This window comes from Ranitomeya variabilis, chromosome 4 (assembly GCF_051348905.1).
Source record: "Ranitomeya variabilis isolate aRanVar5 chromosome 4, aRanVar5.hap1, whole genome shotgun sequence".
Taxonomy (NCBI): domain Eukaryota; kingdom Metazoa; phylum Chordata; class Amphibia; order Anura; family Dendrobatidae; genus Ranitomeya; species Ranitomeya variabilis.
Window position 1 is genome coordinate 539075819 of NC_135235.1, and position 23304 is coordinate 539099122.

The 23304-nt window shown below is 44.0% G+C and overlaps 1 protein-coding gene across 1 annotated transcript in view; it reads left to right on the plus strand.

The window, feature by feature from the left end:
• Nucleotides 1-23304, plus strand: part of LOC143769134 (vasoactive intestinal polypeptide receptor 1-like) — a 259746-nt gene that overhangs the window by 92430 nt on the left and 144012 nt on the right. The window contains exon 5 of the mRNA XM_077257715.1: nucleotides 2640-2737. Within this exon, the coding sequence (XP_077113830.1) occupies nucleotides 2640-2737 (98 nt within the window). The remainder of the gene's footprint in view (nucleotides 1-2639; nucleotides 2738-23304) is intronic.

Sequence of the window (23304 nt, forward strand, 5' to 3'; positions counted from 1 at the left end):
TTCGTTTTCTTCTTATCAGGCTGACATACTTCTCAATAAATGTAAAATGCATTATGGAAACTGTGATTTGAAGTCCATGTTATGCTCTCCGTGTGTAGTTACAGAAAATTTCATACAAAATGTTACAGTTGTTTCCATAGTAACTGGCAATTATCTAATTATATTTATACTGCACAGGAGAGTTTGATAGTATTCTAGGTAATGGATCTACGTAATGCACACCGGAGTGGGCAAAAACTCACTGCCTGGGTTATTGGAACAACAGCATTTAATTAAATGCGATTTTAGTTTGTGTTTGTGTTGGCTGTTTCCATTGCAAATGTGACCTGCCACTTAGCGGAAACTGAGAACAAGAACCAATAAATAGAGAAATACACTCTATTTGTGAATATTTTTATGCACAGCTGACTAGCGCCCACATAGTGCCAAACAGTGACCATTGAATGGCAAAGCTTGTTCTCATAAAATCATAGAAGGCTCATATAGAGACTAATATACTTTCCCCACATTATACCCATATAGTGCCCACATAGTGCTATGCTGTCCCTGCAGTGTTCATTTAGTGCATGATAACCCTGACTCAGCACAGACAGTGCCCTTTCCTTTCAAGGCTTCACTACGTTCTACAGTTACACGGCAATATTATTAATAGCAAAGTTATAGTATTGTACTTTGCCCACATAGTGCCAAATGGTGCCCAGGGGTGGCCCGTTTAACTTATATCATTGATACTTATAGTGCTCAGGATGCTCACAATAAGTACAGCAAACACAATCTCCAGATGGAAGCCCTCCATCACCTGGGCGACTAGAATGTGGTTCTGGGGACACTGCCCGACTTACGGATGACTCACGTGGTGCAGGAGATTGGCTTTTTAGTTCCTTCAAGGCTTGGTATACAAAGTCAAGGACTTGGAGAAGTGCATCTGTGGTAATAGGCGTATGACCGAGAGTAGGGGATGGCACAGACTGTGTGGCCTGCATAAGTGGAGCAGGTGAAAGTGGAGATACGGTGGATATTCCGGCAGCCAGGTCTAGAGAACAAGGAGCAGGAGCATAGCGGGGACAAGGTGAGACATTACCCACTACCTACAAGGCTACAGCTTTAAAGTCTAAGTCATGTTGGTGTTTTGTGCTGCTAGCATGCAGAGTTGACTTTGTACGAGTCTGAAATCCACACCTTCTATGAATCTGTCAGTGATTATGTTTTCTGTAGCAGCAGGATCTAGATTGTCTATTTGCTGTAAAGCCCTGTATGCAGACTGAAGGGCTAATGCGTAGTCCCAGAGGGTTTCACCTGGTTCCTGACGTCGATTGTAAAATTTTAGACGAACCTCGGTAGGCGACTGGTGTTCAAATTCTTTTCTCAGGTGGGTGAGGATCTGTTCTACCCTGGTCTTTTCAGTAGATGGCCAGGGATGGACTTCTTCAGCCGCTGGACCTTCAAGCTGGCCCAGGAGAAGTTGTACTCGCTGATGGGGAGAAAGTGAGAAGAGTTCAAGGGTGTACATTAGCTTTTCTTTGAATCAAGCAAGTGTATCTCTCTAGATTGGGAGACTGGAGGTTCCTATGAAGAATGGTATGCCAGTGGCCATGACAGTGGCTGGAACCAGGTTGTTGGCATTAGCCTGTGAAACTGGAACACTAGCTAATGACGAAGATGGTGCAGAGTTAGTGGACTCTGCCTGGTCATTATGAAGAGGGTCAAACATTTTGGTGTTAATACCGGTACTGTTTCTTTAAGAATAAGGACGACCAGTAGCTTTAAGTAATGCACAATTACACAGCAACACAGTTTGTGAAATGGAAGGTTTCCCCTCTTGAATATAGCACTGCTGGAAATGAGAATTTGCACTTATCTGTATAACTTGGGAGGCAGGAGAGAATCCCCTTTGAAAAAGCTGGACCGCGAAACGCATGTCAGGGGCATCTGGGAAGCCGTGGGAGTCACCCCTACTCATGGGTATGCATGCGGATATAATTGCAGTCGTTCTGGACTCATGATGGATATGATACCTATATATGTAATGATGATGCTGTTTTGATGGGTTTAGCCATTGAACTCTGCATGGTACGACCACAATCATGCCTATGCCTTGATGGGATACACTTTATCTCCCACTCCTTCCCTAATTCATCGCCAGTTTTTACTTTGTAACACCTGTTTTTGGGTCTTCAGTGTAATGTGTATATTAATTTATTTGTATATATGATTTATTTCAATAAAATAACCTTTTTATCATGATCGGTGGGACATTGAGTATGCTCCATTTTTTTGTGTATATTGTATTGGGAGCAGTCCTTTTCAGCTATCTTCTTCTGGTGCTTATGACGGGGAGTGATATGTGTTCACTCCCGGCTACAGTGTTATATTGTGCTTGATGACTTTTGTACTGAATGCCCATATAAATGTCTCAGGAGGATTGATCCTACTGAAATATTCCCTTTAAGTCATTGGTTACCTAGTGAATATTATTTGTTACCTGAATTTCTGTCAGCAGCACACATGCATCGTAAAGGATTGATGATCCGCAATGTTATTACTTTGTTGGTGTCCTACACTTTTGTCATCAAACCCATCTAAAATTGTTAACCCCTATTTTTCTATAAATCTGAAAGTCAGTCATTTTTTTATTTCAGAAGGACCATTTCTACACCGTGAAAATAATGTACACTTGTGGGTATGCTGCTTCTTTGCTAGCACTGGTCAGCGCCATTAGCATCTTCTCCCTCTTTAGGTGAGTATAACGCACATGGTTGCTTTAGATTTTTTTAAATGTTTACAGTGGCCTACATACTGTAGAAGATGTTCAGAAATCTGCTTCTTACAAAATTAGAATATCATCAAAACGTTAATATATTTCAGGTTTTCAATACAAAAATTGAAACTCAAATTATATAGTCAGTTTTTATTTCTGTTAATGTTGATGATTATGGCTTACAGCCAATGAAAACCCAAAAGTCATTATCTCAGTAAATTAGAATACTTTATAACAAAAGCTTGAAAAATGATTTTAAAATCCGAAATGTTGGCCTACTGAAATGTATGTTCAGTAAATGGAATCAATATTTAGCTGGGGCTCCTTTTGCATCAATTACTGCATCAATGTGGCGTGGCTTGGAGGCTATCAGTCTGTGGCACTGCTGAGGTGTTATGGAAGCCCAGGTTGCTTTGATAGCAGCCCTCAGTTCGTCTGCATTGTTGGGTCTGGTGTCTCTTATCTTCCTCTTGACAATCCCCTATAGATTCTGTATGGGGTTAAGGTCAGGCAAGTTTGCTGGCCAATCAAGCACAGTGATACTGTTGTCTTTAAACCAGGTATTGGTACTTTTGGCAGTGTGGACAGGTTCTCCGGCTGGAGAATGAAATTTCCATCTCCAAACAGCTTGTTGGCAGAGGGAAGCATGAAGTGCTCTAAAATTTCCTGGTAGACGGCTGCGCTGACTTTGGTCTTGATAAAACACAGTGGACCTACACCAGCAGATGACATGGTTCACCAAACCATAAGTGATTGTGCAAACTTCACAATAGACCTCAAGTAGCTTGGATTGTGTGCCTCTCCACTCTTCCTCCAGACTTTGGGACCTTGATTTCCAAATGAAATGCAAAATTTACTTTCTTCTGAAAACAACACCTTGGTCCACTTTTTCTCCTTGGCCCAGGTAAGACGCTTCTGGCATTGTCTATTAGTCATAAGTGGCTGGACACAAGGAATGCAACACTTGTAGAACATGCCCTGGATACGTCTGTGTGTGGTGGCTCTTGAAGCAATGACTCCAGGAGCAGTCCACTCCTTGTGAATCTCCCCAAATTTTTAAATGGCCTTTTCTTAACAATCCTTTCAAGGCTGCGGTTATCCCGGTTGTTTGTGCACCTTTTTCTTCCACACTTTTTCCTTCCACTCACCTTTTGTGGCTTACCCTCTTTGTGGAGTGTGTCAGTGACTGCCGTCTGGACATCTGTCAAGTCAGCAGTCTTTCCCATGATTGTGGAGCCTACTGAAACAGACTAAGGGACCTTTTTAAATGCTTACGAAGTCTTTGGAGGTTTTTTTGTTTTTTTATTCCAATTTACTGAGATAATGACTTTTGGGATTTCATTGGCTGTAAGCCATAATCATCAAAATTAACAAAAATAAACACTTGAAATAGATGACTCTATATAATATACAAGTTTTACTTTTTGTATTGAAGAACTGAAATAAATTAAACTTTTGATGATATTCTAACTTTGTGAGAAGCACCTGTATCACTGAGCTTTAAATATTCACCCTCCCTAATGAGTCAGTAAACAGTTCTCCAATCTGTTTCAATCTCTAGTCCCGATGTTAAAGAAAATATGTCATAAGAAATTAATGTGTTTATGTTAAAGAAGCACTCCTCCTCCCATCAAAGTTCTTATCTTCTTAATATATTGCAGTCATCATATTATATAGCACTGTGTACTTACTCATTTTGCCTTTCTACCCAGCTAATTGCTCTCTTTTCTCTGCTCTATGTAGAAATAAAAAGTCTCTTGTCCAGGCATTTATCATTTCCTTCATCAGCTCCAGGCATTTTTGCAATGACTTCTGAGTCAAACAGGGAAAATTGACCTCCTGTTTCTACATAGAACGATTTAGATAGTCATTTTCTAATCAAGTGATGTCATAGACCTAATGGAAAAGAAGAATTAGCTGGGTAGAAATTGAGCAATTGTAAATACACAGTCCTATATAATATGATATTATGACTGCAACATATTATGAGGATAAACATTTTGATGGGAGTGCTTCTGCTTTGGAGGTGGAAGTAGGGCCCATTTACTCCTGTTCCCCTGTTTGCACCAAAGGTGTGTCCGCTGCTGTACAGTACATAATAAAGAATAGGTGATGATAAGTGATATGCGAATGTGAACTGGTTATTGGGGGCAAATCGTGCATGTTGCAATTTTTTACTCAGACTACTCAGTTTAAGGAAAAATGGGACATGTGCACGGCCTCATTGAACACTATTGGTCCAAGTGTGATCCGATGTTTTGATGGATCGCACCTGGACTATAACTCTGTGCAAGGAATGATGTATTCTGTCCTTTATATATGATAGCTGAAATTCAAATGCTGCTGACCGCCAGAAAATATATCCAAGAAAAATAAAGCTGATTGACACATCCAAAAATATAGTAAAACCTTGACATTTTATTGCATAAATGTGAAACAATTAAAATACACATAATGGTAGAAGAAACACTTTGACACATTTCTGATGCTGTGTATACACTTAGTCATAGAGGACTTGAACCTGTGAACATCTGATTATACTATATACTACTTTACCACATTCTTCAGTACATGGAACAAATCACATTTTACTATGAAGGAATATTACAGTAGAACCATCGACAGTACTTAGAAACAGCAGCAACATAATCATCAGTATATAAATTCATCACCAAAACCACCATCAGTTCAGGAACACTTTTACAGAACTACTATCTGGACATAAATACATCACCAGGACTATTATCAATGCATGAATGCAGCACCAGAATCACCATCGGTACTTAAATTCAGCACCCAAACCAACAGTACAGGAATACAGCACTAGATCCATCATCAGTCAATAAAAACAGTATCAGAACCACCATCAGTACATGATTACAAAACCAAAACCACCTTCGGCACATGAATGCAGCACCAGAATTACCATCTGTGCAGGAATAAAGCAGCGGAACTATCATTAATAAATACAGCACCAGAATTAACATTAATAAATCAATACTGCACCTCAACCATTAACAGTACATGAAAACATCACCCAAAAAACCTCAGTACATGAATATATCAGCAGAACCACCATCAGCACAAAAAACATCACAGAATTACTATCAGTACAGGAATACAGCATCAAAACCAACATCAGTAAATTATTACATTACCAGAACCACCTTCAGCACATGAATACAGCACTAGTGCCATCATCAGTGTAAGAATACAACACCAGAACCACTATCATTACATAAAATCATCATCAGAACTACTGATAGTACTTTAATACATCACCAAAACCACCATCGGTGCATGAAAACATCACCATAATCACCATCGGTACAATGAAAACACCACCGCATCAGTACATAAATACAGCATCTTGTATAAAATATTGTGTCTGTACCATCTGCCCTTATGATCAACAACCACCATACCATCCGTCCTTATGAATGACTGTATAATCACCATAGACTCCACAACTTCATACTGCCACCCCTCCACTGTTACTCTGCATGCTGTCCCTATACCTACACTGTCTTTCATGCTGACCCCCTATAGTTTGTCCCCATAAGTATGTCCTCCTTTCTATTGTTCCCCCTCTTTGCAAGTCCCCGTGTTTACACTGAGTCAGATCTATACTGTGTCTCCTCTCTATACTTCCCTGTCTCTTTACTATGTCTCCTCTGTACAACCACCCATAAAGAGTATTGTGGCCTCAACAACCCACATACAGTTGTGCTCAAAAGTTTACATACCCCAGCAGAATTTTTTCTTTCTTGGCCTTTTTTTTCAGATAATATGAATGATAACACCAAAACTTTTTCTCCACTCATGGTTAGTGGTTGGGTGAAGCCATTTATTGTCAAACTACGATGTTTTCTCTTTTTAAATCATAATGACAATCCAAAATATACATATGACCCTGATCAAAAGTTCACATACCCCATTTCTTAATACAGTGTATTGCTCCCTCTAACATCATTGACAGCTTAAAGTCTTTTGTGGTAGTTATGGATGAGGTTCTTTATTTTCTCAGATGGTAAAGCTGCCCACTCTTCTTGGCAGAAAGCCTGCAGTTCCTGTAAATTCCTGGGCTGTCTAGCAGGAACTGCGAGCTTGAGATCTCCCCCGAGTGGCTCAATAATATTGAGGTCAAGAGACTGAGGTGACCTCTCCAGAACCTTCGCTTTATTCTGCTGTAGTCAATGACAGGTCGACTTGGCCTTGTGTTTTGGATAGTTATCAAGTTGAAATGTCCAAGTACATCCTATGCACAGGTTCCAGGCTGATAAGTGCAAATTTGCCTTCAGTATTTGCTGATAACGTGCTGCATTCATCTTTCCTTCAACTTTGACAAAGTTTCCTGCGCCTTTGTAGCTCACACATCCCCAAAACATCAGCGATCCACCTACATGCTTTATAGTAGGAATGGTGTTCTTTTCATCATAGGTCTTGTTGACCTCTCTACAAATGTAACGTTTATCGTTGTGGCCAAAAGGTTAAATTTTGGTCTCATCACTCCAAATTACCTTGTTCCAGAAGTTTTGAGGCTTATGTCTCTATGGTGAATTGGGTATTGTATGTGAGATATTTTATGGCATTTGCGCAGTAATGGCTTTCTTCTGGTTATTCGACCATGCAGCCCATTTTTCTTCAAGGGCCTCCTTATTGTGCATCTTGAAACAGCCTCACCGCTAGTTTTCAGAGAGTCCTGTGTTTTTGTGGGTTTTTCTAAGCATCTCAAACTATTTTCCTGGCAGGTGTGGACAACATTTTTGTTGGTCTATCTGACCGTGATTTTTTTTTTACCGAGTCCCTGATTTTCCATTTGTTAATCACAGTTTGAACGCTGCTGACTTGCATTATCAATTCCTTGGATATCTTTTTGTATCCCTTTCCTGTTTTATACAGTTCAACTACCTTTTCCCATAGATCCGCTGTCAATTATTTCGCTTTCCTATAACTCACAATCCAGAAACATCAGTGGCTGGATGAAAGATGCAAGAATCTGTCTGGATCCCAGAAACTCACTCAGCTTTTATGCACACATACTGATTACAAGCAAACTGTTCACAGGTGAGGATGTTACCTTTAGTAACCATTCAAACCCATTTGTGTCAACCTATGTGCATGTTATCAGGCCAAAATCACCAGTGTATGTGAACTGTTGATTAGGGTTATTTGGATGTTTTGGGTTGTCATTATGATTTAAAAAGAGAAAACACAGTAGTTTGACAGTAAATGGCTTTACCCAACCACTAACCATGAGTGGAGAAAAAGTTTTGGTGTTATCATTCATATTCTCTGAAAAAAGGTCAAGAAAGCAAAAATTCTGCTGGGTTATGTAAACATTTGAGCACAACTGATGTTCCCTATACACATTATGATGGTGCATTGCCCTCCTATACACAGTATAATGATACATTACCCCACTGTACACAGTATGATGACTCATAGCCTCCTATAAACAGAATTATGGCAACCATAACCCCCTATACGCAGTATTATGCACCATACACCATAAAGACAGTATGATGACCCACAACTATATACACAGTATGTTTTTTCCTAGGTATATTTCCTCCAAAGCTTCCTGCGCACAATACTATGCCTCGTAGCTCTTTATAAACTATTCTATTACTAATCTGTTCAACACCAAATCTCCTGTGTCTGATAAGAGACTGAAGAATCTCCCTAAATGGTTTGCATGAGGAGTTTCTGTGAAGGTATGCTCAACTAAAATGTCCCTCTCCAATCTGCTGAAATCTATTTTGGCAGATACCGATACTAAGTGACGTATGGGCCTCATACAGCATGAGGTTCTGATGGAGCCTAATGTCCAGGTCAACGTGAAGCCATATCGGATTCCCGAAACCCGCCGAGATCTCAAAAGGTGAAGCTGATGCTGACCCTAGGAGTCATCGAGGAATCCAAGAGTGGCTGGTCCAGTAAAATAGCTTTAGTGCCGAAACCAGATGGAGAATGGCGGTTTTGCAATGACTTATGGAAGCTGAACTGTCAGGAACACCACACTGTACTTGCTCACTGAGCCAATGTGCGTGTCCTGAGCAAAACAAACTGTTTTCAAAGATACCTGTGGAGCGGAGCAGCAGCGGTGAAGATGCGTGCTTCTGACAACCAGGACCTGAAGCACGTGACAGCTGGGGGCGTGGTCTAAGCTCCAGAGAGCTTGCAGCTAAAGTAAAAATCCTAGAAGGGTAGCTACAGGACAAAGTTACCAAAGGGTATAGACAGGGATGTAAACCAAGTCAGGCCGGGGTCAAAGCACGAGATAGCATGACAGTACAAAAGGATTAGACAGAACGGATAGTCAGGATGTAGCAAGAGATCAGTAAACCAGAACGGGCAATAGACAGTACAATAGGGACAAACTGTAGCGGAGTAAAAATAGCCAAGCCAGGAGGTCAGAACCGGAGAAGACAAAAGTACCAAAACGTGAGACAGAGAACAGAGCGAGCGGACAGACCAGGTCATACATGAGAGACAAACAAGCAATACAGTATACACGCAACCAGAGGGTTAGGCACACAGTCAAAACAACAGTATAGCTAACAGGGAATACAAGTCTGGAGTGAGTATAAATACACATCCCAGATCCAGAGGGAGGCAGCAAAAGTTATCCCTGAGAGAGCAGGACATTAACCATGTCCTATACCATGACATGAACGAGGTTTCTAGGTTTGATATGGGTCGCCCGCTTGGGCCGTGGCGTACTCAGGCCGAGTCCGACGGTTCTTAAGGGGGTTGTCATGGCAGCAGTGACCCAGTCCATGGCCCTGGGCATCCAATAAAACTCAATTAAAGGGAAGGTGAAGTATATGGGGGATTAGTTTGTGACGCCACCCGTGGTGTTCGGCAATAAGAAGACGGCCGACACTGCGGTTCCATTGGGGCAGTTGGTGACGCAGCAGAGTTGGTACAGCTCTCCAGGCATAGAGCTAGGCCCCAGGGTAGTTAAAGTGATTAAGTCAATGATGAACTGTTGTGGAGCAGGGCCGGTGACACAGTAATAATTCAGAGGACACATCAGGGTGCAGTTTTCACACTTTACTCACAGTTCTTATATGCAATCTCCTGCTGGGTGCTGTGTCCTCTGGGTGTGTGGTCCAGTCAGTTCTCAGGTAAATTGGGGTACACTTTGCCAGAACCCCCTTCTTATGTTCTTTCTCTGGCCGTCTCACTGCACTGGCTCTCGCCTCTCTTGCCTTGCGCCTTCACACACATTGTCCCAAGCCACCAGCCTCAGGTCCTGTTGGGCGACGTCCTCTTTGTCCCCTTGACCCTATGTGGCTGCCTTTTCAGCGAATGTGTGTGATTGTGGCTGTGGCGCATACAGTTACCACAACCTTCAGCTTGCTAGCTGAATCTTGCAGTTCCTCCGCTAGTCTGGGGGCCAGTTCCCCCACTGCGACCTGGTCCCTCCACCCGACTATGGTCAGCATGGATTCGGGCCCCACGGGTCCTCGCTAGCCGTGCCCCTAGGACCCCTTCTTCCTCTCTCACTCTCTGGAACTTCTCTCTATCCTCCTTGTTCTCTCTCTGTCCTCTGGTGCTGGGACAAGCTCCTCACACCTCCAGTCCCAAGCTCCAACTGTCTAACTAAGTGACTAACTTCTCCCTCCTGTTTCCATGACAACTCCTTACAACTCATTCTCTCTCCACCCACACCTTCTGTCTAGTTCCTCCTTGGCCTGGATAGGTCTAGGGTTGGGTGCTAGTGTGTGGGTACAGGGTAGTGTCCCCTCCTTACCCGAGAGTGGAGTACCACACCTCTGGCTGAGGTGCAGTACCTCTGTGGTGACTGGACCCTCAGGGGTGCCACAGATGCATACCCAATGCCCCGTGTTGATGAATCATACGTGGTCAAAATTGTTGGTATCCCTGATAGTTTTTATTGTATAAAAGCACCAAAAGATTTAAAAAAGTGATATAAATGTGGTATCACTGTAATACTGACCAGAAAAATTAAGCTGTCTTGTCAATTTTACCACACACGCAGTGGCATAAAGTGAACCCCCCAGAAAACAATTGCTGAATTTCTGGTATTTATTCATTCTGCCTCCCAAAAATTGAAGTAGAAAGGGATAAAAAATGTCATGTGCCTGAACATGGTACCAATAAAAACATCAACTCATCCTGCAAAAAACAAGCCCTCATTTGACTCTGTCAACAGAAATATATAAAAATTATAGCTCTCAAAATATGGCTATGTACAAACTAGTTTTTGCAAAAAAAAAAGCATTTTGTGTGTGACAGCAGCCAAACATAAAAAATGAAATAAGTTGGGTATCGCTGTAATCGCACCAACCCGAAGATTAAAGTTGTCTATTCACTTATACCGCCCAAGGAACAGCATAAAAAAATAAAAATAATTATTCACCTACTATTGATTTGTTCATTCTGATTCCCAAAGATCACAGCAAGGCTCGGCTCATGTTTATCCTGTGCTCTTTTATGAGCGCTTCCTGGGGTTTCCATGTAAATCTTTGAAATACGTGATTCAGACAGAACCCCCGATGTAAGTTTCTTTATAATGAGGCAGATGGAGACATTGTATACTCTATCTGGCCTATAACATGGGTGTGGCTGTCTTTTTAGGCAAGCATAAAAGTGCGGTCGGCCACAGTTTTATGCTCCCCTGAAAAGAAGGACACCACTGAACAGAGGCCAGACAGAGTCCAGAGTAACTCTGCTGCCTTATTATAGTGAATGGATCCTGCACTCCCAAATCCAAGTGGCCCCTTCCCTTCTGAGCCCAACAGTATATCTAATTCACATTTAGCATCCACATGTTTGTCATTTCTGTAGCGATGAGAGCCCGCCTAATTTACAGGTGCATGTGCTAGGCGTCGAGATTCTCCCGCTGCATGGGATAGATTCCAAGCCTTATCTGGTACTGTGGTCTTTCATTCAAGTCTGGCTGCTGTGATTGTTGTTCAGCACAGACGACGGTCCCAGCGTCTTGCTCAGGCTTGTGGTATACGCTTGGTTGCTGCTGGCTCTCCAGCCAAGTCTATGGTAACCAGTGATGTACAGGTGCAGCCTTGCACTCTGGAGTCTAAGTCCAGAGATCACCTTACTAAGCATGTCCGTGATGTGGCGTCTTCTCATTGGTGGTCGGATGTTTGCTGCTCTGGTGATGTGGCAACACCGGATTGACCCGCGGGCGATGTCACGGCTGACTGGGCGTGAGTGTTTGGGGTGGAGCCTTGTGTTTAAAAGGTTCTCAGCGGCGCACACGGGTGCGCTAGTATCATTTATGTTTGGTGTGTGTGGGTGGCTACTCTACCACTCTGTCTGCATGTGTGTGTCTTTGCTCAGAGACTGTAGACGTTACCAGGCTCATTGCACACTTATGCAGTTTTGTTCCCTTCGCTCAACACCTGAGTCTTAAGTCTGCTCCATGCTTTGGGTGCTGGTCAGGCACAGGTTCACTAGTTTCAGGACTGGGGTAAATAGCCGCTTGGCTTTGCATCTGTTTTGTTCATGTGCGCGATTGGCACAGTTCAGCTACAGAGCAAGCTCAACCCTTATGCTATACTTCTCTAAAAAAGCTACAGGGTTTTGTACATAGCCTCATATGAGTTCGTTCTCTTCGCTTAGCATCTGCTTCATTCATGTGTACAGTTAGCACAATTTAGTTGCAGAGCAAGCTCTCTTCACGTGCTATCTTCCCTGTGACGTTTAACGGGGTTCAATACTTAACAAACTCGGAGCTCTACCACTCTGTGAAGTTAACAGAGCGAGGTATTCTGCGTTCTACTCATATTGTGTGGTGTTAACACAGTGTGTTTAAGGTAAGGCTTGCTGTTTTATTTCTGTCATTGTTCACACTAGCAGCAGTTTTACATCTCTGCACGGTGGACCCCGGGTTGCGATTGCACTTTAATTTATATTTTATTTGGTGAAATCCGCCAACCCTGACAGTATACTAGCGCCAGGGTCTGGCTAGAAATGGTGGCGAGCAGCGACTCCAGTGGTACATCCAACAGCTGGAGAGCAGGTTGTCTGTTATGACCCCAATGGCAGAGGGTCTCAGAAATAATTACTAAGTCTGCAAACACAAAAAACCAGCTCATAGGGCAGTGGTAACTGAGCTGACCATATATCTAATCCTAGCACCACAAATAGCAGCAGCCGGGGAACGTGCCTACGTTGGTTCTAGACGTCTCGCGCCAGCTGGAGAACTAACTAACCCTAGAAGGGAAAAGAAAGACCTTTCTTGCCTCCAGAGAAAAGACCCCAAAAGTTGGATACAAGCCCCCAACAAATAATAATGGTGAGGTAAGAGGAAAAGACAAACGTAAGAATGAGCTAGGTATTTAGCAAAGAGAGGCCCACTAGCTAATAGCAGAATATAGTAAGATGACTTATATGGTCAGCAAAAACCCTATCAAAATATCCACGCTGGATATTCAAGAACCCCCGAACCGTCTAACGGCCCGGGGGGAGAACACCAGCCCCCTAGAGCTTCCAGCAAGGTCAGGAATCACATATAGTACAAGCTGGACAAAAATGAGAGCAAGCAAATAACCAAAAAACAAAGAAGCAGGACTTAGCTTAATTTTGCACGAACCCGGACCAGCAGACAGGAGCAAACAGAAAGGATCTGATTACAACGATGCCAGGCACTGGACTAAGGATCCAGGAAGCTTATATAGCAACTCCCCTGGACTAACGACCCAGGTGGGTGCCAAACTGAGGAAAGACAATCCCAGAGTCATATCACTAGTAACCACAAGAGGGAGCCAAAAAGTCTAATTCACAACAGTTGTCCTCTCTTGAGGGGGCGGCTTCAGTTGTTGATTTTACTGCTGTGGCAGATCAGGCAGCCAGCAAAGCAGCCTCTATGGTTTCTGCTGCGGTGCCTGTTCCACCTTTACTATGTTTTTCGCTGCTGATAAATTTTCTGGGGACAATAAGGCCTGTAGAGATTTTATGAATCATTGCTCAATTAACCTGGAGTTACTGGCTGCACAATTCCCAACTGATCGGACCAAGGTGGAATTTGTGATTTCCCTTTTGTCAGGCAGAGCGTTGGAGTGGGCTACACTGTTATGGGAGCATGATGAACAAATGCTTCTTAATGCCTCCCATTTTTGGGTGCCCTGAAAGAGGTCTTTTTGGGGCCACAAGTAACCCATGATACTGCACTCCAACTTCTGGCATGAACTCAGGGTTTGTCCTTGGTTAGTCAATTTTCCATCCTATTTTGTTCTCTGACTTCTGAGTTGGAGTGGCCTGATAAGATCCTGATACCTCACGCCTATCCTTAAAAAAACAACCCTTGATCCAACTGCTATGTCCAGCTATCGCCCAATATCACTGCTCCCATTCGCTTCCAAACTCCTGGAGCAGCACGTCCACGGTGAACTTTCCTCTCACCTCTCATCTAACTTGCTCTTTGACGATCTACAATCTGGTTTCTGCCCCCATCACTCAACTGAGACAGCCCTGACCAAAATTACTAACGACCTACTTACAGCCAAAGCTAATGGACAATACTCTATACTCCTTCTAGTCCTGTCCTCTGCTTTTGACACAGTTGACCACTGCCTCCTACTACAGATCCTCTCCTCCTTTGGCATCAAAGACCTTGCCCTATTCTGGATTTCCTCATACCTTTCCAACCGCACAATCAGCGTCTCCCACTCCCACATCACCTCCTCATCCCACCCTCTCTCTGTTGGAATCCCCCATGCACTGTTCTAGGACCCTTACGCTTCTCAATCTATACACTTGGCCTGGGACAACTCATAAAGTCCCATGTATTCCAGTACCACCTTCATGCTGATGACACTCATATCTACCTCTCTGGCCCAGACGTCACCTCTCTGCTGCCCAGAATCCCAGATTGTCTATCAGCAATATCCTCCTCCTCTCGCTTCCTCAAACTCAATGTGGACAAATCTGAACTCATCATCTTTCCTCCATCTCATAGATCTTCCTTACCTGACCTATCTATCGCAATTAACGACATCACGCTTTCCCCCGTACCGGAAGTCCGCTGCCTTGGAGTAAGCCTTCACTCTGCCCCGTCCTTCAAACCGCACATCCAAGCTCTTTCCACCTCCTATTGCCTCCAGCTCAAATACATCTCCAGAATCCAACCTTTCCTCAACCTTCAATCTACTAAAATGCTTGTGCATGCCCTCATAATCTCCCGCCTCGACTACTACAACATCCGTTTCTGTGGCCTCCCTGCTAACACCCTTGCACCTCTCCAGTCCATCCTCAACTCTGCTGCCTGACTAATTAATCTCTCTCCTCGAGTCGCTACTCCTCCGCTTCCCCCCTCTGCAAATCTCTTCACTGGCTCCCTTTCCCTCAGCGTATCCAGTTCAAATTACTAATACTGATCTACAAAGCCATCCATAACCTGTCTCCTCCATATATTTCTGAACTAATCTCCCGATATCTTCCCTCACATAATCTCCGGTCCTCCCAAGACCTCCTTCTCTCCTCCACACTTATTCGCTCCTCACCCAACCACCTCCAAGACTTCTCCTGAATATCCCCCATCCTCTGGAATTCTTTGCCCCAACACATCCGACTATCAACCACATTCGGATCCTTCAGACGGAACCTGAAAACCCACCTCTTCAAGAAAGCTTACAGCCTGCACTGACCCCGCTGCCTCCTCACCACTTCCAGAGCTACCGCCTCACCAACACCGGAGCTGCTGCAACCCTCAACCTATTGTCTCCTTCCCCACCATCCTGTAGAATGTAAGCTCGCAAGGGCAGGGTCCTCACCCCTCTGTATCAGTCTTTGTCAGTTTTCTTACTGTAAGTGATATCTGTAAATTTGTATGTAATCCCTTCTCATGTACAGCACCATGGAATCAATGGTGCTATATAAATAAATAAATAATAATAATACCTATCTTCTGGAGGGGTTTAGCAGATCATGTCAGGGATGCTTTGGCCACTAAGGAAATTCCTACTACTCTGGAGGAATTAATATCTGGGTCCACGCGCATAGATCTTCGGCATGCTGAGAGGGGATTGGAGCGAGCTCAGAGTAGATCTGGGATTCCAATGGCTCCGAATTTCACCCGTCCCATGGATACTCCAACTCAGGTTGATGACCCTGTAGAGCCCATGGATGTCTCTCGAGCAGAATCAATCACCTGCTCTGTACATCTACAACCGACTTGTTTTGCCTGCCAGCAAGTTGGCCATTGTGTCTATAAATGTCCCAAGCGTCAGAGGGAGTCACAGCGTCTAGTGGCTTTAGGGAGAGTCTCACTAGTTCCAGTTGATGTCTCTTCCACATAGGCCTTTGGGGTTTCTTTGACGTTTGGGTTGACTACTCTCAATGCTGAGGCTTGCGTAAACTCTGGGGTGGAGGTCAATTTCATGTCTGCTGCCTTCACCCAATGGCACGCAGTTCCATTAGTGATGCTTCCTAAGCCGTTGTCTATACGGGTAGCTATTGGGTCCATTTTACCAAACCCGATTTCCCATCAGACTGTACCTCTTACTCCCACCATGTCTCCAAAACATCAGGAGATAATCTCTTTTCTAGTTATCTTTGAGGGTATGGATGAGGTACTTCTGGGGATGCCTTGGCTGCACCTCCATTCTACCCAGATTGATTGGGCAAGAGGAAGCATACATAAATGGGGCAGTTTCTGTGAGAGTCTATGTCTTAAGGATCAGGTTCCCCTGGGCGAGATCTACGTACCATCTAATCTTCAATTGGAGGGTCACTCTGGGGCACATTTCTTCAAACAGGGTGGCGTCTCTAGTATTAAAAGGACCACTGAATGGATGGAGCAAAGGAGAACTTCGGCTGATGAGCAAAGCACATCCATGCCCCCCAGCTTGTGGCGACTTTCAAGCATGGAAAATGTTGCCAGGGGGATGTTAGGGAGGGGGGTAATGTTATCCCGCTGCGAGGGATAGATCCCAAGCCTTATCTGGTACTGTGGTCGCTGCGATTGCTGCTCAGCACAGATGTTGGTTGCAGTGGCTTATTCAGGCTTGTGGTATACGCTTGGTTGCTGCTGGCTCTCCAGCCAAGTCTATAGTAACCAGTGATATACAGGTGCAGCCTTGCGCTCTGGAGTCTAAGTCCAGAGATCACCTTACTGAGCATGTCTGTGATGTGGCGTCTTCTCATTGGTGGTCGGACGTTTGCTGTTCTGGTGATGTGGTAGCTCTAGATTGGCCCTCAGGCGATGTCATGGCCAGCTGGGCATGAGTGTTTGGGGTGGAGCCTTGCGTTTTTTAAAAGGCTCTCAGCGGCACATGTGGGTGTACTAGTATCATTTATGCTTGGTGTGTGTGGGTAGCTACTCTACCACACTGTCTGCATGTGTATGTGTGTATTTGCTCAGAGACTGTACACATTGGCAGGCTCATTGCACACTTATGCGGTTTTGTTCCCTTGGCTCAGTGCCTGAGTCTTAAGCCTGCTACATGCTTCGGGTGACGGTCAGGCACAGGTTCAGCAGTGTCAGGACTTGGGCAATTAGCCGCTTGGCTTTGCATCTGTTTTGATCATGTGTGCGATTGGCACAGTTCAGCTACGAAGCAAGCTCAACCCTTATGCTATATTTCTCTACAAAATCTACAGGGTTTTGTACATAGCGTCATATGAGTTTGTTCTCTTGGTTTAGTATAATCACCAGAGGTCTGAATAAGATCCAGTGAGTCACAAACTGAGACAGAGACAGAAAGAACAACACTTCCTTTACTGTAATAGGAGTTGAAGTGAAATTCAATATTGAATGAAACAGCCTGAGATTCCCCTATTATTTACAATCATTCAGCCAGAGCTGAAATCAATATGCCAGTCGCAAAGTTCTCACTTTAAGTGTATTACACTTAGGTTTTTTAGAAGAAACTTACCTAACAATAGGTCAAATAACGTACTGAGAAAACAGGTGTAAATCAGATGTGGTGGTATTATAGCACCCCCTGGGATGGCACACTGAGTATAAATTGATCAGAATCCACAATAAAATACATATAGATATACCAGAAGCTCTTAAACACTTAATCTGGGGATACCCGGGTATCTATTATTACGATACCATTAACCTGAGAGAGTCTCTACTCAGGCATATAATTTGCATTAGCTGCAGCCAGTTCCAAATTCTTCAGCACCAAAATGGCTACAGCAAAACAAGGCTCGGCATCTTGTCGGCCGATGCCAAGCCCACACGCTGAGGACTTACAGTTCTAAAGCCTTAGGATACGGTACGAGAGGGCACTTCAACAGGGCTTGACAGGATCCCTCTCAATACGGATGGTACAGGATGTCGTCTCTCCTCCAGCAGTTACTTTAACTTTCCTGAAAGCAACCCGCCTGAGTCTCCACAGGATCAATGCCTTCTGTTACTTTTCAGCTCAGCACAGCAGGGATTCCATAGAGCTCCAAAGTCACACAGCTCTCATGGTTAACACCCTCACAAAACATATTGGTAGCTAACAGTCCATACAGAGTCCAAACTCCTCAATTCTTATCAGCTGCCTCACAGTGCGTCTCTCATGGCAGTCTCTCTGCTTCTAGCAGCATCATCTCTCAGCGCCCTATACAGCAGACACTAGGCCCCAACCCCAAGCACAAACACTTTTCCGGGCTTTTGCTCTGAGCTCAGACATGCAGCAGCAGCAGGGTCTTAATGCTTTCCTGATGTAATCACAGTTCACCCTCTTACATTAGCATCTGCTTCATTCATGTGTGCAGTTAATACAGTTTAGTTGCAGAGCAACCTCTCTTTACATGCTATCTTCCCTGTGACTTTTAATGGGGTTCAATACTTAGCAAACTCGGAGCACTACAGCGTACTGGGCCATACAATGTATGGGTACTACAATAGCAGATATGGTATTTTCACTCAGCAGCATCCATTGCTCATCATTTCTGGAGAACAACCCTGGAGAAAAATCATCACCACTCCTGTAGATAAATTCCCAAATGGGTATAATTTCCAAAATGAGATCACTGGGGGTATTCTGCTCTTCTAGCATTTAGGGGCTCTGTAAACTATTCTAGGAAAATCTGCACTGCAGGAGGCAGATAACGCTTTGTACCTACTGAGTCTTTCAGTATGGCTAACCAGTACTGTACAGCCACATATTAGGTATTACCACATTCAGCAGAAATTGTGCGACAAATTTTTGTGCCATTTTTACCCATTTAACCTTGTGAAAATATAAATCTGAGGCTAAAACAATTTTCTTGTGGAAAAAATGTAATTATGTTTTTTTCAATGGTATAAAATTCTGTGATACACCCATGGTGTGAATATGATCACTGCACCCTTAGATGAATTCATTGCAAGGTGTCGTTTGTAAAATAGGGTCACTTATGGGGGTTTCTGCTGTTCTGGTTACTCAAGGGCTCTCCCAGTGGGTCATGGCACCCCCAAAAGATATCAGTAAAATCTGCATTTAATTATGGCGCTCCTTCCATTCTGAGTTTTGCAGTGTGCCTCAAAAGAAGTTCCCGATTACATGTAGGGTATTTACGTACTCAGGGGAAATTGCACAACAAACTGAGAGGTACATTTTTTCCTATTAGTTCTTATAAAAATTCATTAATTACAAATTTTTGGCTAAAACAACATTTTAGTTGTAAAAATATAATTATTCCCTCTTCACCACCCAATGGTATAAATTTCTGTGATGCACATGTGGTGTCAATGCAGCGCCCCAGAGTCCTGGTCGTTGCAGTACTGTCGCCCCGCCACTAAGGGGAGTGATGGTATGTCTGATGGCACTAAAGGAGTTCACCTGACCAGGTATCACAGACACACATTACACTTCATACTCCGGCCGCCAGGGGGAGCAAAAGGCCCTATCTACTAGGCCACTCCTCACACTTGGGTAAAACTGGGGGTTGGATAGGAAGTTAGGGGGAAAGTAGCTGAGAAGAGCTCGAGAGAGGATCTGTCAGGGGTGGGATCCTGACAGAGGCCTAGAAAAGGACAGATTGTTACGGAGCCGTGCCTGAGCCTCATAGCGTCAGACTCCTAAGAAAGGACACGAAGCGAAGCATATTGTGGAGAAGTGAGAAACAGGATCACAGCACAAAGGAGATAGAACCAGAAGGAGTCGTGCCTTAAGATCAGCAACATCCTTCTGAGGCGCGTAGCCGGCGGCCGGAACGCCGAGAAAGTAAGAGACTCCACGCATTACTTTGAACTACGGCCGGACAGTTAACTTTAGGTTGGCTGTCTCACCTAACACCTAACGAAGACAACGGAGGCAATTGTGGGAGAGGGGCGTCTCTAGGGTCCCTATAAAATAACTCCAGGCCTACCCGGTCATACGGGTGCATCCTAGCCAAATCATCTGGGAGACGGAGAGAGAAAGAACATCAGAAACAGACACAACAGTTGTGAGGACTATCCCGTGGTGCTCAGCAGGGAAGTACTACAACACACAGGCGCTAGAAGGTAGGCACTGATTTCCACCTGCAAAGGGAACTCTGGATGTGCCTTCGGACCGGCCGGTCTCAGCCAGCCCTGTTAGCAGTGCTCTGGATTGCAGATCCCGAAGCCTTCAGTAAAGAGGTAAAGCGACTGCAACCCTGTGTCCTCGTTATTCATCGCACCTTGCACCACGCACCATCATCCCACCTTTCATTGGACGCCCCTTAGCAGGGTCACGGACTGGGTCTAGCCACCGTGACAACCCCAGGACCGAGACAGAGAGGCCTGGTACTGAGTACCCCGCGGCCCTGCGTCTGGGGGCGCTCCATCAACATGCTCACTGCACCCTTAGATGAATTCATTGAGAGGTGTCGTTTGTAAAATGGCATCACTTATGGAGGGTTTCAGCGGTTCTGGAACCTCAGTGGCTCTGCCAATGTGAGATGGCACCCTCAAACCATTTCAGTAAAATATGAACTCCAACATTCTTATCTTCCAAACTTTGCACTGTGCCTCAAAAGTAGTTTTCGACCACATATGGTATATCTATGTACTCAGGAGACATTGCACAACAAATTGTATGGTCCATTTTCTCCTGTCAACCTTGTGAAAATGCAAAATTTTGTGCTAAAACATTTTTGCAGGAAAACTGTGACTTTTTATTTTCACAGCTATACATTATAAACTTCTGCAAAGCACCTGAGGGTTCAAGTTGCCCACAACACATCTAGATACATTCCATGAGGATAGGTCATCAATGTTAAAATCCCGGACAACCCCTTGAATATTCATTCAATGGTTTTTCAACCCCAACCAGCTTCTGTCTAATGTATTCCCCTGAATACATTCTTGACTATATCTACATATCACATTGAATTTGAATTCCTGGTTAAACTGTATTTACTAGCTCTTCTTCTCATTTATAATCTAGGCCAATTCATATTATATTTGTAATTATCAGTCTTTTCAATCAGAAGCCAATCAGCCAACATGCATTGTTATGTCCCGGTAGATTCCTGGAACATTAGAAGAAAACATCCGTTGATGAGTTGTGTTATAAAGATTAGGTAGAAGAACAGAATTATTTGCAGAGAACTATTTTTAGGGAATGTTTTTTCATTAGAAGCTTTTTAATATGTAGAAGTGCTGATAAGAAAATAAGTATTCATGGCTCTGGTTTTATCATCCCCAGAGCTGTTCCTTCCTGAGATTATTTTCATTTTGAACATCACGGTATCCTTTTCCCAGTGGTATATAGAATTAGATGCCTGATTGACAAAGTTTACAACCTTGCATTCAGTTGGTGTAATCTTCAAGCAATCACAGGTGTATTATGTAATGAACTGTGGGATTAAGCTGTATGACTTGCTAAGCAGCAAGAACACCATGTTCCCCTTTTGGAAGTGTATAATGAACCCCAACAGCTCTTTAAATGCAAATAGAGTAAAACTCTTAATTATTTCCTTGGCTGACAGACAGGAAAAGTAAGTGATAATAAAGTGGTTAAGCCTCAGTGGAAGGGGAGAGGGACCAAATTGTAGAGTCATATGCTAATCTTCTGAGAATATTTTTGGCCTATCTAATGCCTCAGGATCAAGAGTGACTGACAAACACATAATTTGGCTTGGCCTACAGGCAGCACTATTGATGTGGGATCTAGTGGTTGATTCTAATCGTCCCGGAGGTTTCACCGTTACATTCTGTCAATATGAAGTACTTATTTTCAGAGGTGATGAGAATATAATGCTGCTGTGTTCATTTACAGCAAAGATCCCTGGTGTCTATGGGTAATATACAGTACTAGGGTTGAGCGACTTTAATTTTTATAGGATCGGGTCGGGTTTCACGAAACCCGACTTTCTCAAAAGTCGGGTCGAGCGAAATCGGCCAATCCTATAAAAAAGTCGGGGTCGGGGTCGGCCGAAACACGAAACCCAATGTAGTGCAATGGGATACTATGGTTCCCAGGGTCTGAAGGAGAGGAAACTCTCCTTCAGGCCCTGGGATCCATATTAATGTGTAAAATAAAGAATTAAAATAAAAAATATTGATATACTCACCCGTCCGGAGGCCCCTGGACATCACCACTGGTAACCGGCAGCCTTCTTTGCTTAAAATGAGCGCGTTCAGGGCCTTCCATGATGTCACGGCTTCTGATTGGTCGTGTGCCGCTCATGTGACCGCCACGTGACCAATCACAAGCCGTGACATAATTCTCAGGTCCTAAATTCCTAGAATTAGGAATTTAGGACCTGAGAATTACGTCATGGCTTGTGATTGGTCGCGTGGCGGTCACAAGGGCGGCCGCGACCAATCACAAGCCGTGACATCATCTAAGGCCCTGAACGCGCTCATTCTTAGGAAGGAAGGCTACCGGAAAGAAGCCGAGGGTGAGTATATTCCTATTAGGTATATACTCACCCTCGGACGCACCCTGCTTCTTTCCGGCAGCCTTCCTTCTTAAGAATGAGCGCGTGAAGGGCCTTAGATGATGTCACGGCTTGTGATTGGTCGCGGCGCCCATGTGACCGCTCACGCGACCAATCACAAGCCGTGACGTAATTCTCAAGTCCTAAATTCCTAGAATGAGGAATTTAGGACCTGAGAATTACGTCACGGCTTGTGATTGGTCGCGCGGCGGTCACATGAGCGGCACGCGACCAATCAGAAGCTGTGACGTCATGGAAGGCCGTAAACGCGCTCATTTTAAGCAAAGAAGGCTGCCGGTTACCAGCGGCGATGTCCAGGGGCCTCCGGAGAGGTGAGTATATCAATATTTTTTATTTTAATTCTTTATTTTACACTTAAATGTGGATTCCGATACCGATTTCCGATATCGCAAACATATCGGAACTCGGTATCGGAATTCCGATACCAGATTCAGAAGATCGCCGACCTCATGGCTGACCCCACACAGGGGTCGGGTCGGGTTTCATGAAACCCGACTTTGCCAAAAGTCGGCGACTTCTGAAAATGGCCGACCCGTTTCGCTCAACCCTATACAGTACATCTCACCATAGATATGAAGTATGCATGTGAAGATTTTTTGAAAATTTGACATCTTTTAGTTTCATTGGTCTATGAAATCTTCAGATATCTCTCTTTATACTTGTTACCATAACTCAATTGCCCTATGTTTTTGCAT